The 14,293-nt window shown below is 32.8% G+C and overlaps 1 protein-coding gene and 1 long non-coding RNA gene across 3 annotated transcripts; one reads left to right on the top strand and one right to left on the bottom strand.

Annotated features, from left to right (window-relative positions):
• Nucleotides 8,930-10,526, bottom strand: LOC18599932 (eggshell protein 2A). Its single transcript, XM_007030134.2, has 4 exons — nucleotides 10,422-10,526; nucleotides 9,914-10,247; nucleotides 9,580-9,735; nucleotides 8,930-9,401 (listed from the first exon to the last, which is right to left on the bottom strand). The coding sequence occupies exons 1-4, from the start codon at nucleotides 10,422-10,424 to the stop codon at nucleotides 9,268-9,270; spliced, it is 627 nt and encodes a 208-aa protein (XP_007030196.2). The 5' UTR covers nucleotides 10,425-10,526; the 3' UTR covers nucleotides 8,930-9,267.
• On the top strand, nucleotides 11,472-12,856 carry LOC18599931. Of its 2 annotated transcripts, XR_001927782.1 has the most exons (3): nucleotides 11,472-11,827; nucleotides 11,934-12,065; nucleotides 12,497-12,856. It is a non-coding gene; the product is annotated as an uncharacterized LOC18599931 (long non-coding RNA). The 2 variants fall into 2 exon arrangements; XR_001927781.1 differs by having other exon boundaries at nucleotides 11,472-12,065.

Genomic DNA, 14,293 nt, shown 5'->3' with positions numbered 1-14,293 from the left:
TATATATATATATATATATATATATATATATATTATAGTTAATAATTTATAAGTTAAAATTTTTGTAATGTTAACATAAAACAAAAAGTAAATATGTTTATCTTTAAAGTATATATATACTAAAAAATATATATATATATATACTAAAAATATTTTAGTGTATATATAATAGTAATTATATTTCTTATAAATGAACATAATATATAAACTACATATATTAAAAAACATTACAAGTTAATTAATAATCATAGTTTTATGAATTAATTTAATTAACTATATGGATTTGTCCTTAATTTCATGAAATTAAAAAAAATAGTTAGGTTCCAAAACTATTCTAATATCAAAAGCTCTCTTTAAGTATATATATATATATATATAATATAAGTTTATATAAACAATGGTATATATATTATAATTAATAATTTTATAAGTTATAAATTTTGTAATATTAACATAAAATAGAAAGTAAACATATTTATGTTTTTATATGATATAATAATCATATTATTTAAACATAATTAATAATTTAATAATTTTTTAATTTAAAAATATTAATGTCATCACATTAATAATTAGAGTAATCATATTTTTCATATATTATTAGTTTTTAACAAAAAAAGAATTACTTGTAAAATTTGTAAAAATTATACATTTTTAATTTAATTATTGAAATAATAATAAAATATTTATAAATGATAATGAGGTTTAGATAGTAGATACTCAAAGGGTGATACCCAAATCTAGTACAAGTAACCCATTCTAAACCTGATTATGGACTACCTTAATTTAATATAAGCGAGTTAGATATCATACCCTATGACAAAATACCCATTACTATCTCTAGAAGTGCTATCCTATGTAAAAGAGGTTATACGACAAAGATATATATATTGGAACCATCTATATATTCAATTCGTGACCGACAAGAAGGCCTTTACAAATATCCAGTCAAACAATTGTGATTAAATGATTGAATTTATAAATATTCCTTGTGCTTGACATTTTCAGGAGTAGATAAGTTTCTCAAAACCCACCAAAACTCAATTCTATTGCTGTGACTATGATCTCACTTTTCATGCCTCAGATCACGATATAAAATTAGAATAACCTATACCCTTTTAAGGTGTTCTATTCTTAATTTAAAAACCATGCTCATATCTTTACTTGTATGTTTCTCTTATCTTTTTTAAAGGATGTAATCTCAAAGTATTGGATACCAAAAAAGAAACAAAATCCTTCTGAAAAAAAAAATCAAAAGCATCTCTCTCTCTCTCTTTCTTGTCAGTCGAGAAATGTCATAAAAACTAAAAAAGTCCCTACTCAAACCCTTTTGGCCTTTTCCCTAGCAGTCTAGACATTTTATAAAAGTAGTGCTTTAGTTATCCTAAGCCTTTATATTATGATTGAGATTTCAGGAGAGAGCCATGCCAACATTTTGACAGAGTTTCATCTGACCTTTATTACAGATGCAAAGAAAGTGCATTCTCAAACCTCAACCATCCAACAGATTAAGCAGTACAGAATAAGTCAAGTCATTAAGAACATAACTTGTCTTGAAATATATCATCAGTTAAAAGCCAATCCAACACTATCCCATTTCCACAAACACCAACTTGCTACTACTCATAAAGCTGTATTTATGTTTTAATAATCAACTCCCAATTGTTTCGGAGGCAACTTGTAGAATATTTTTACCTACATAAAAAACAAGCCTTCGATGTCTACACACACAAAAATTGTCTACTACTAATACAATTAATCTTTATTTCTTTTGGCGGGATTGCGGTAGACCACATTGCCCCCAAGATGAATCCATCAATCTCCGGCATCGACAACCCAATTTATACAGTACATATACGTGAAAAGGTGTTGACAAATAAGGAAAGCATTAGGGATCCACTCACGTTATTGGATGTGATACACTTGATGCAAAAAATGAAACAAAATCCTTCTAAAAAGAAAATCAAAAGAATTTCTCTCTCTCTCTCTCTCTCTTTCCTGTCAGGAAAGAGAAATGTCACAAAGACAAAAGTCAAGAAGTAACACATGGGGGACATTATTTAGGAAAGGACAATGCAGTATCTCTTGCTCTCTTGTCAGTGAAGAGAAATGTCAAAATGAAGTGGAGAAGTAACTTCGGTTTGGGAATCGGGACATTCTCTCTCATATATATCTATTACATAAAAGAAAGTCCCAACAGGCTTCCTCATTCTGCCACATGTAAGATAGGAGAATGGCCACGTTTTCAATCTCTCAACCCAGGTGAGTCAAACTTTGCAAAAGAAAAAACAAGAGCCCATGAGTCTGTTAAACTCAGATCCCTCTTGCCCATAGTCGGTGAAGCCACTTTTTGAACCTGGGAGGTTTAGACCTCTGTCAGTCACATGCGCCCAGCCTTAAAAAAAGCGTTTGAAATTTCTGCATGGCTTCTGAAATATGAATAATAAAAACTTGCACTCCACAGGGTTTAGGTTGGTACATTTCTCTAGTTTGGTTAAAAGGAAATCTCTCAAATTTAAATAAAAATTTACACGTTATTCGAGTATTTTACTTATTAATTAATATATAATCTTTTATTTAAAAAATAAAATTCAAATGTTTCTTATTAATTTAAAAAAATAAAAATTTGCACGGCAATGAACATTACTTTTTTATTCATAATTGATTTTCACAGAATTGAAGAAAAAATTATGGATTTAATTGTATTTTTATATAAATCTTAATTTTTATAAAACTAATGTTCTATGCTTTTTATAACGTCAAATAGGAAAAAGAATTATGAAAAAAATTGGAATAAAAAAGAATTAAGAATATTAAGTTTTTGAAAAGGGAAAAATAACAATTTGGAACATTTAAAAAAAATGATAAAGAGGAAGTATAAAGTAGCTAAAGTTCTTATGACAATATTGTTTTTTCATTTGAAACTATTACACTAGTTAACTTTCGAATGGAAGCATAAAGTTTGTTTTATGTACGTGAAAAATGAACACATTTGTATTTTATTATTTACTCTTATGTCCTATTTCAGAAAAAGTAAGGATGGTTAGAGAGACAAATTATAAAACATATATTTTTTTTTACAAAGACAATATGATAATGTTATCATTTTCGAAACAAAAGCTTATATCTAAGATTAATGCTATATATTTCAACATTAATTAGTATCATATATGTTTGAGATTTCAGGGGATCGAGAGTCGACAAAGTTTCCCTAGAAAATCAGACATTTCCCCTTCATTACACCTGCCAAGAAAGTCCATTCTCAAACCTCGAAGCATTCAACAAATTAAGCATCATAACTCATTCTTAATTTATTTCCTATATATGCAGGGTAGCGAAATTTAAAATTTTCATAAATGGAGCTATATATTTTAACTTAATTGTATTTCATTATTAATTGATCACGTTATAAATGTACCCATGATAGTACATTAAACCCTCCAACAATGGCACATAATCCACGATGGGTTTAATTAAATCACAACTTTGACCCAAACCCATAAACCCCTACTCAGGGCGGCGACCACTCACAAAGAAGAAAGCAGCTAATGTGAAAGAATGGTTTCCTGTGGAATTTTTGAATTATAAGCAGTTAATAGAGTGGACCATTTTGGCAGTTGGTTACCTTTTCCACAATGGCCGATCGAAGAAAATACTATTATATTAGATGCAACTCTTGTCCCCCTTTATATATGTTATATTCTTGACTTATTTCCATTTTAACCATCCTAAGTAAATTGCCTAAAGTCCCCAATCATGTTATTTAACCGAATTAAAGCAAGGAGGAAGCAAGTTCACAATTACACTTTGGCTAGTGTACTGGTTAATTAATAACTTAATAATAAACATTGTTTCAAATTGCCTTACAAGTTACAACCATTTCATCCTAATATTGTTGCAAGTTTTTCCACTTCGAATGCCCTAGCTAACGCATTATTTGAACTAGCTAAAGATATATAAATCATGAATTTTCTTGCTTTCCACACCAACAGGAGCACACAGAAACCCATTAAATTCAGCAAACTGCGTAACAGACACTTGCAGTAGCAGAGCTATATCTGACACTGTTAACATAAAGAAAGAAAAAGAAGAAAAGTTGGTATTTAAGGTGACATGCAAGGAATCAGATGGGCCAAAGAAATTTTTATTAATAGGTAACCATTTCCATTTGGTTGCCTACTATTGGAACCATTTAAATATTACCAGACAAAAAGGGTTTTCTGAATCTATATTGAATTGTTATTAAATAATGGAATAATTATATCTCTATATATATAACGTGTCTTTTAGGCATGGAAAAAGATGGACCGTTAGTACTATTGATCTGTACAACAACCAAGACATATGATAGATATGTCTAACAACCTGAAACACAAACACAAAAGATCTAGATTCTGAAGATAAGAATTTTACCTTAATGCTTCTTTTTCCCACTTGAATATTCAAGTGTCCAAACCCATTTATTTTTATTACGTGAAAAGTCACATGAATGCCTGTACGGTGTTGAAGTGATAGATTTCATCAAATTTTAATAATAATTGATGAAATTGATGAATTTAATTTTTTTTTAAATTGCATTTAATATAATAATAATAATAATTCAATATTTGAATTAAAAATATCATGCGAAAAATTAAATATTCACCAAATTAGTTTGAGTCTAGCGATCAACAGCTTATCATTTTTCTAATATATAAATGTCAGCTTAAACAGGGCAATAGGCAATACTTTGCAGTCTATAAAATGGGACCCACCAAACTTTAAGTATTGATTTTTTTTCTGTGAATGCTTTCTCTATGATGCACAGGGGTTAGTTTCTGTTTTGTTCAGTTCGCTAGATCGTCTGAATGTTTGGTACGAGGCTATGCTAATCTCTATGAGGTATGGGGGGTTGTAAATGTCGGATGCTGGGGTTTGCAGGAGGATCTTGTCCCCGCAGATGTATTTTTTGGGGTTCGGTAGGTCTGTATTGTTGGTGGCTGGAGATTTATTTCCTCTAGTGTCTGTCTTTTGTTTCTTCTATCATGGCATGAAATGAATTCTGCTCTTTAAAAAAAAAAAAGAACGTAACCATGTGATGCTGCCAGTGCAAATTGCATATGATATGTGGATCAACGCTTGAGAGTTGTTTTTCTCTGTCAAGGCAAACGCACAATGATTATAATGTGGAAAAAAGAAGTTTTGACTTGGTCCTCTCTTTGTTATCTGCCCTTTGTATCCTTTTTAATGCCTAAATGCGGCCATGATGTTATAAATAGATTGGGGGTCCCATTACTATTGCGCACTGAAATAATAGATTGGGGTCCCATTAGCTCAAACACAATAAACCCTTAGGATATAAATGGTCGTGAATTTAAATTATTATTTTTAGCTATATTCTAGTACTTCCTATCTTTTGGTATCTATCTCACATGGGCAAGATTTTAGGGATAGGCATTTCGAAATTTTGACAGAATTTACCTTGAAAATTGAACATTTTCTGGTATTGTACTCGTAAAGAAAGTCCATTCACAAACTTCAAGCATCCAAGAAATTTCCAGTTTCAATTCAAGCAATCAGAAAGGTTGTATTCATTTGACATGATCATAGAGTTAAACTGTCAAAAGTAACTTAATACAGTAATAATGCAGTAGTCTATTTCCGTTCAAAATAGTTGCCTAGAGTAATTAATGTCAACTCATGTCTTAATTTGTCCTTAAAACAATTTAATCTCTCTTATTTGTCAAGTTTTTCCACCACAGAACAACTTCATAATTTTTTTTGAAAGGCCTAGTAATATGAATTTACTAAAGTCTATCCCCACCAGGAAGGGATAGGGGACAGGAGTAGGAGCATCACCCCTGCACAGCCAGGGACATGACTTGGCAAAGAGCAATCCTAGTTGCCTGTGAGATCAAGTACCATTTCAATCCATATCTAATACTCAACAGCACCAAAACAAGAAACATCAAAAGGGACAAAAATTCACAAGAGCTCTGCACATAAGCAGGCGCCAAAAACGTATCCCACTTACTCAGAACAACCTCATAATTAATTGCTTAACACATTTACTGAACTGCAAAAGAAAAAAAATCATGAATTTTCTAGCCTTTTCACACCAATCAACACACAAAAAATACATCTCTCCAACTTGTTCATAATCTCATCTAAGCCTATACCTAACAGTTTAATTATTTAACCTATACTTGTCTAATAAATACCTTACAGGGCATTCACTTCAATGGACTTTACCCGAGTAAATTTCAATTCTACTCTAATATTTGAGTAAATAAAGCCAAATCTGAAGGGAAAATTCAACATTAACTCATATTTCAATCACTTTCAAGCAGCAATTTATAGAATTAAATCCACACTAAACATGGCGCACTTCAAGAGATCCAAGTTTTATTAGCACAAAGCCAAGTACAAGAAATTGGAAGGCATCTTTGAATCTTGGTTTTTGTCAGCATAGAGCAATGTCAAAAAGGCAAAAGTGACACCGGACACACACTCTCTCTACACAAGGGAAGGGAATAAGGAAGCCGATCCCCTGGCCAAGGAGGGAGTGGGCAGAGAAGTTGACCTCGTTGAAATTTACCACCCTAGGTAAGTTTGTCGCTTTTTGGGCAGATGTTTCCCTGTTACTCTCGCCAATGAAGGTTGAAAATTCGTGTTCTTGTTTGTGGATCTGTCTCTTCTGTGTCTATAACCTATGGGTGACACTTCTTTGATTACTTATGGTTTCTGGCACTGAATGGATCGAGTTTTTGTCTCCCTTGTTTTTGGACTGCTTTTATGGATAACTAATGTTGATGAGCAGAACTATTGGACATTCTTGGTGTTCCTTCTTATTGTTTTCAAGGCAAGTTTGAGAGCTTAGCTACTGATGGTTCGGCGGGGCCCGGATGAGGAAGGTCACCTCCTTTTTTACCTTGCGGAGAGGCAATGTGGCTTCAGAAGAGGAAGCGTTATGCTGGTTGGTCTAAAGGTTTTTATGCGTCGACTTTGTACTTGTTCCTGAATCACTTTTCTGCTCTTTTTGCTCCTTGTTGATTACTAATTACTTGTGTCTTTTTGTTTGATTCTGATTGCCTTGGTGTTAAGTCTTTTGATCCTTGGCTTTGAATGGGTGTATTGGGAAAGTATACCCTTACTGGGAATGGGCATTCTAACCAATACTCTTTTTGTTTTTTTTACTATGGAAGTCTGCCATGGGTTTTGTAAAGGGGAAGTCCTCTTCCCATTCTTATCAATGAAATCTCCTTATGCTTTTCAAAAAAAAAAAATTCCCACCGTTAATCTAAAGCTGTACTTACTAAATTGGTAATTCGAAAGCATAGGGTGCATGTTCACGTGATGGTGGGGTGCTAGGCGTTGGCTCATGTTTACTTCCGTACTTGGATCACTTAATTGGTAATCATGGGAAGTTTTAAGTTCTATTTGGAAATTAAAAGCGTTATCCTACAGCCGACAAATTTATTTAAATCTATTGAACAGAAGTGTTTGGTCAATTGGTGGGGGGCAACAATAGACTTAAGTCACACTACAACTCCTTGTCTTCTGTTGATACGGCTAGTTTTATTACTCATCCCCTAGGATGAGTTTTATTACAAGCTAAGGTTTTTCCCTCAATTGGGCAGGTGTTGCATAGGCAGCTGATCTTGTTGCAACATTCTCTTTGTTGTGGTTTTGGACGATGAATTTTGACAGCAACATCTGCACATTCATCTTTGGCTTGAACGATACAATGCCTGTCTCTTGTTTATGAACTAAGACAATGTTAAAATTAAGGAACTTGTTTCCATAACCTTATTTTCAATCTTCTTAATTCTCTAAGCACCCTGATGTCCTTACAAACCATTGGTAATTCACATGGTTATTGGATTAACCATGATGGTAGCATTGTCATGAATTTACTTCTTCCTGTTAGCTAAGCCTATGTTTTGGTATTTATCTCATATGGTCGATATTTTAGGGGAGACCTAGGCCTACACAAAAATCTCGACAGAGTTTCCCCTGAGAATCAGACATTTAACCTTATTACACCTGCAAAGAAGGTCTATTTTCAAACCTCTAGCACCCAACAAAAATTCCATTCTCAATTAAAGCAATCACAAGGTTGTATTCATTTGGCATCATCTATATTATCAAAAGTAACTCATTATAGGGTTACACTTCCAAGATTTCCTCACAGTGCTTTATCAGTAATACAACCCCTTAAAGTTCTGTCCTTTCCTTACATTTTTGTTTAAACATTCTGGTTAAATTACCTCAACCAAAGTCACTTTTTTTTTTTTGAAAGGTAGATTTTATTAGAGCAAAAAGCTTGAATGCCTTAACATGTCTAGCACCGTACTAGTGGAAGACTCCTCCTGGCATAGAACGCAAGCTTACAAAAGAGAGAAGAGCCGCACAAAAAGCCTTTGACAGCACAAAAAAAACGCCCCTGACAACAAAAATGGGGCAACAAAAGAGCAAGAGAGAAAACTATAATCCTAATCTAAACAAGTGGATCACCTAAGTTAAATAAAAAAGAAGGACCCCAAAGTCGCAAAGAAGCAGCCAGTCCCAAGCTGTCCAACCTGAATCATCAACAACAAGGGCACAAGGAGCTCACACACCTCAACCAAAGTCACTTAATTATAACCCAAGTAAAACAAGGCAATAGCTAATATCAAACCCATGTTTGAAGTTGTCCTGACAACTATTTCATCTCTAAAATATAGCTTACCAAGTATTCCTATCACGGAAAAGAATTGTATTGGGTGAATGACTAAAGAAGAAAAGAAAAATCAAGAATTTTCCTACATCTACAACTTGATTATAATCCAAAAGCCTATCTTAACAATTAACTTAACATAAAATATATTAATATTTATCCAATAAATTACCTTCCCAGACATTCATTTAAATGAACTCATAACAAGTAAAGCTGAACCTTTGTCAAATCTTAACAGAAAGTACTTCACTTCCTCTAAAATATTCAGCTAGATCAATCTCATTTAAGTTCACCAAGAATAAATTAAAATAGAGGTTCCAGCTAGCTTAGTACTCAATCCAATCAAACCCTATCCCATTTCTTCAAGCACCAACTTACTACTACTACTACTGATAATCACTCGAACTTGTTCCAGTGGGAACTTCTAGGTTTAATAATTAACACACATATAACAAGCTTTCAGTATCTTGAACAAACCAAAGTACAAGCAGCACGTTGTAAACAAGTTGAAACGACGTTTTTCCTTCGTGGAAAAGTAAAGGGATAGACCATCTCCCTAGTCACGGTGCTTAAACACCGTAACCGCCGCCGTTTCCACCACCGTGGCTGCTACCATTCCCGTCGCTGTTTGTTCCTTTAGCAGTTGCTATCACGGCTTCCTCATCAAGAATCTGAGCGTTTTCAAGATCGTTAATAGGCCCTCCTGCACCAAGTACAACCATAAAACCATTAGCCAATTTTAATGGAGTTCTGGGTTTTGACCACAACCGGTTTGATGATAAGGTCGGCTCAAACAAGTGACCTGTTTTCATCCAATCAGTTCAACCGGTCTGGTTTTGAAAACATTTATTTTGTTTCCAGGTTATATTAGTTTTTTTTACCGTAAACGCCATCAAACCCTCCACCCTTGCCGCCATCGCCGCCATTTCCACCACCGTGGCTGTTATCATTCCCGTCGCTGTTTGTTCCTTTAACAGTTGCTAACACGGCTTTCTCGTTAAGATTCTGAGCGTTTTCAAGATAGTTAATACCCCGTTCTGCACCAACAACAACCATAAACCATTAGCCAATTTTAATGGAGTTCTGAGTTTTGACCACAACCGGTTTAATGATAAGTTCCGGCTCAAACAAGTGACCTGTGTTCGATCCAATCAGTTTAACCGGTCTGGTTTTGAAAGCATATATTTTTTTTCCAGTTTATGTTAGTTTTTTTACCGTAAAAGCCATCAAATCCTCCACCCTTGCCTCCATCGCCGCCGCCACTGTTGATCATAGCAACGACAGCGTCCATCATAGCTTTCTGATCATCAAAGTTCTTCTTACCATCCGCTTCAAGGAAATCAGAAACCAGTTTTTCTCCGTCTTCTTTGAGTGCAAGCACTCGATCCTTCTCTGTCGTAAGCATCGAACGTTCTCTCTCCTTCGCTTTCAGAGCAGCTTGACCAGCCCTTAGACGCTCTTCCATGAGCCTTGTGTTATCTCTTTCCTTTGCCAATGCAACCTCCAAAGCGAGCAAGATAGCCTCAACGAGATTTTGTCCCTGTGGATCCTGTTTGAACGAGTTCGTATAAAAAAAGAAGAAGAAAAACTAGTTAGTTGTGATGTAAAACACCGCCATATTCAACTGAACTTAAGGCAATCATGATATTTTCATTTTGATCTATAATAAACGAAAAGGAATTATTCAAACTGAATTTAATCAATTATAGAAAAAGGATCTAACCATTTCATGAAGATTCAGCAGACAAGAAATTATAGCTGAAAGAACTGATGCTGTGATCCTGGGACTGTTAGTTACTGTCAGAAATAAGGGAAGAAGAGAGACTAAAACCTCAACGCTACACGGCCATAAGCTAGATATTTGTATCTTGGGAGCTGTTGTGGGGCCCTCCTCTTTTCTTCCGACCAGCTTATGGTGGAGAGTGGAGACACCATCGCGCGTGCATGGTTAAAGACAAAGATTAACTTAATATACTTAATCGTAGAAAAAAAATGGACAAATAAATTTGAGCAAAAATTTTTGTATAATTTCATGTAACGTATTTCGTAAATTTTTAATTTTAAAAAATAATTTTTATGATTAAATTATTTAATTTTTTTTAAGAATTATGACTTATGATTTATAATCTATAATTTAACATAAAATTAAATACATAAGGTAAAATTATAAAAATAAAAAATAAGTATTCTTGAGTCACTTTGCTAATTTTTTTCATTACTTTTTTACTAAGACACACCAGTTTATCACTATAAAAATAGTACTAGCAATAGTAAAAGAGGGAACCTTAACTGGTATTTTGTTTTTATTTAGTAAGTAATAACTGTAATACATAATTCCATAAAATTTAAAAAGGTAATATTTTTTCCTACAAAGTTAAAAGAATCTTATCTTATCTTATTATTATTATTATGTACAGTGATATTAACGTGCAAACCACCTCAGAGCTCGACGTGGCGTTGTCAGGAATAGTTTCGGGTTTTTGTTTGGTTGATAGGTGTCTTGGTTATTTTGAGAGGGCATTTTTGACTTTTCATTTACAAATTTAGGGATATTTTCGCATTTTTACTGTAAAAGTTGGAGGGTAATTTCAGGCTTTCAACTTTTTCTTTTTTTATTTTTTTCACTGATCAGCCCCCACTGGTTTTGCGGCCTCTGTCATTTTTCTCCCCTTGCTTTTGCCGCCTCTCTCTTTCCTTTTCCCACGTATTCCTCTTTCCCGTACATTCCTCTTTCAGTCTTCCTTTGTGCCTCTTTCTCTCTCTTCCTCTTGTTTTCATTCCCGGTTAAGGTTTTTTGGGTTTCGTGCCAATCACCGCCTACATCGCTGCCTAGGAATTGACGGGGTTTTATTATGGATTTCATTTACTTTTGCCCTTTTGACATATTCCTTGGATCATGGAAGGTGAGTGATTAGCTGTTTATTCAGTGGACTCTTTTTCGTTGATTTTCACTATCTTATTTTTTTAAAATTGTTATTTACTGTAGAAATCTGAAACTTTCTTGCCTGTTCATCTAAATGCAAAGAATGAAATACTGCACACCCTTGCATTTGTTTCTGCCGTTTCTTTCCAGGTGCTTGTCGGATTTTATAACTATCAAATGTTGAAGGATATTATTGCTGAGAAAAGGTTTGTATTTTAGAGAAATAGATTGTTTGATGTTTAAGACCTTTTAGTTTGAAGAGTTTTCTTTGTTAACTAGTTTCTTTATCTCTTTGTTTCTGCCTTATTGAAGGAGCTATCTCTCTCTCTCTCTCTCCGTTATACATGCTGATAATAGCCTTCAATTTGCTGGCTAATAATATCTGCTTTCAGCTTTTTACTTGATGAGGATGAGATGCATGCATTTTGATTCCTGGGCAGTACGGTAAGTTGTATTTGTAAATTCGTCATTCATATTTCTGATCCATATAGGAAGTGAAACTTAGCTGATGCAGTCCTCATGTGTGGCACTTGCCAAATTTTCATCTTCATTGTAAAGCATGAAAAGATATTAAGGCAAAAGATGGTTGGAACTGTGTGAGCGGTTAATTTGTAAAACCTGTTTATTTTTATGTTTTGAGTACACTATTTATGCTTTGATCCTTTAGTTTGTTATAATTGCTTTCAAGATATTGAGACTTATAATTTCTCATAAACAAAAAATATAGGCACTGTAGTTTTTTTAAATAAACAAAAGTACGATAAATAGTTGGCATATCTAGCACTGTTAATGTGCCTTTGCGATTAAGAACTTTGGTTATGCAAACTCATAATGCACTTGCTAAATTTAATACTTGGCACATCAAACACATCCAGATGGACGACCGGTGAGGCTGATTCCCTGGTCAAAGATGCAGTCATAAGGCCAACTGATATTTTATGGGTCATTGACGAAGCAGCACATTAATTCCGCTGGGCTGCCTAACCAGGATGAGTAGTTTGCACAGACTCTCCCTCTCCTTGCTGCCCTTTTATTTTTTACCTTGATATGGAGTTTTCTTATGTACAGAATATTTTGTATAGCGTTTCTTGTTAGAAGGTTAGTCCCCTCTCTCTGTGGACTGCCTTACCTCTCCTGCAGAAGAATTTTGCAGTACTGCAGGTCTTTTGTAAAGACCACGAGATCATAAAATTTTCAAATTTTGGTAGAGAATTGGAAAGTTTTCTATTCTCATCCTTAATTAACGTTTAATTATAAAATTTTCAAATAATTTTTTTTTGTTTTCTACTTAAATCCATATCCTTTAATTAACGTTTTTTTCATTAATATTTTACTTGATTATATAGCTTATCAAATAATTAATTAATTTATTTTCTTTAACGATTAAATTAACTTTATTTAATAATATTTATTTGAACTAATTAACTAATATAAGTTCAAATACAATATTATGTAAATCTATTATTTTTTAATATATATGTCATTTTTTAACAATGATTATTTGACTTAACAGGTATTAGAGTTTAGAGTTCGGATTTATCCCGACGCTTCGGTGAAAATTCGTCTTGAACTTCGCATCCGAAAAACATCCACCCGAAAGAGGCAACTCTTTGCCCCTTTTTTAAGCAGAATTCTATTATTGTATTAACTCAAATTAACCACTTGATTTTTTTAAAACTTGTAATTTAATATTATATTGTACATTCTATATATTTATAAATACCTAGAACATTTTATTTTCTCTTGCCTTTACAACTAATTATACTTTATTCTCATTTTTTATTTCTTTTCATTTTTTAGACCCATTTCTATTATTTATTAATTATTTTATACATATTAAAAAAACTAAGTACTTTCTAATCTTCCATTTAATTAATTAATAATTTTTTTTGCCTTGTTCATTCTCCTATTTTTTGTTATATGTTTATATATATATTTATACATGCATATCTATTAATTTACTACATCTACTATCTATTGTGTTAAAGATTTTCATTTTTACCTTTCATATATTTTATTTTTCATATGCATAAATTTCAAACAACACCAAAAATAATAAAACTATTATAACACTTAAACAAGAAAATGATAAGCAAAAAAATGATAAATAAATCAGATTACATATTGAGTTCAATCATAATATTAAATAAATATATTAGTTCCTCATCAAGTCACACATCATCATTAACTAAAGTTTAAATAATAAAAACAAACTAAGAAAATAAAAGAATAACAAAAAGATAAACTCAATAATTGTAACATTGATCTTTCAAGTCTTCTTGAATCCTTCACATTCTTCTGAGCTTTAATGACTATGTGGCTTGATTCTCAGTTGTCAGTATGGTGTTTCGCTCTTTCCTAAAAGTCTTCCGAAAAGCTATTTTTATAAAGCTTTGAAGTAAGGCCAAGTTGGTGAAGAAAGAAGTCAATTCCAATCAAAATTTCCTCATTAAACGACATGGGTCACGGTATCGACCAATTAATTTGTAAAAATCGTAATTACTCTATGACTACTACAATACTTTATCTTCGATAAGATTTTTAGCCTCCTTTTAGGCCAAACTAGGCAAAGTGGTAAATATGAAAGTTTTAGCTTTTTCTCTTTGCTTTCCAATGGCTTAAGAATCACTTCATTTGGAGCTCTGTAAAGAGAGTTATGGTTAAAATACCGA

Source organism: Theobroma cacao, chromosome 5, assembly GCF_000208745.1.
Source record: "Theobroma cacao cultivar B97-61/B2 chromosome 5, Criollo_cocoa_genome_V2, whole genome shotgun sequence".
Lineage (NCBI taxonomy): Eukaryota > Viridiplantae > Streptophyta > Magnoliopsida > Malvales > Malvaceae > Theobroma > Theobroma cacao.
The sequence above is the reverse complement of the archived record's forward strand: the minus strand, read 5'-3'. Positions and strand labels throughout refer to the sequence as shown.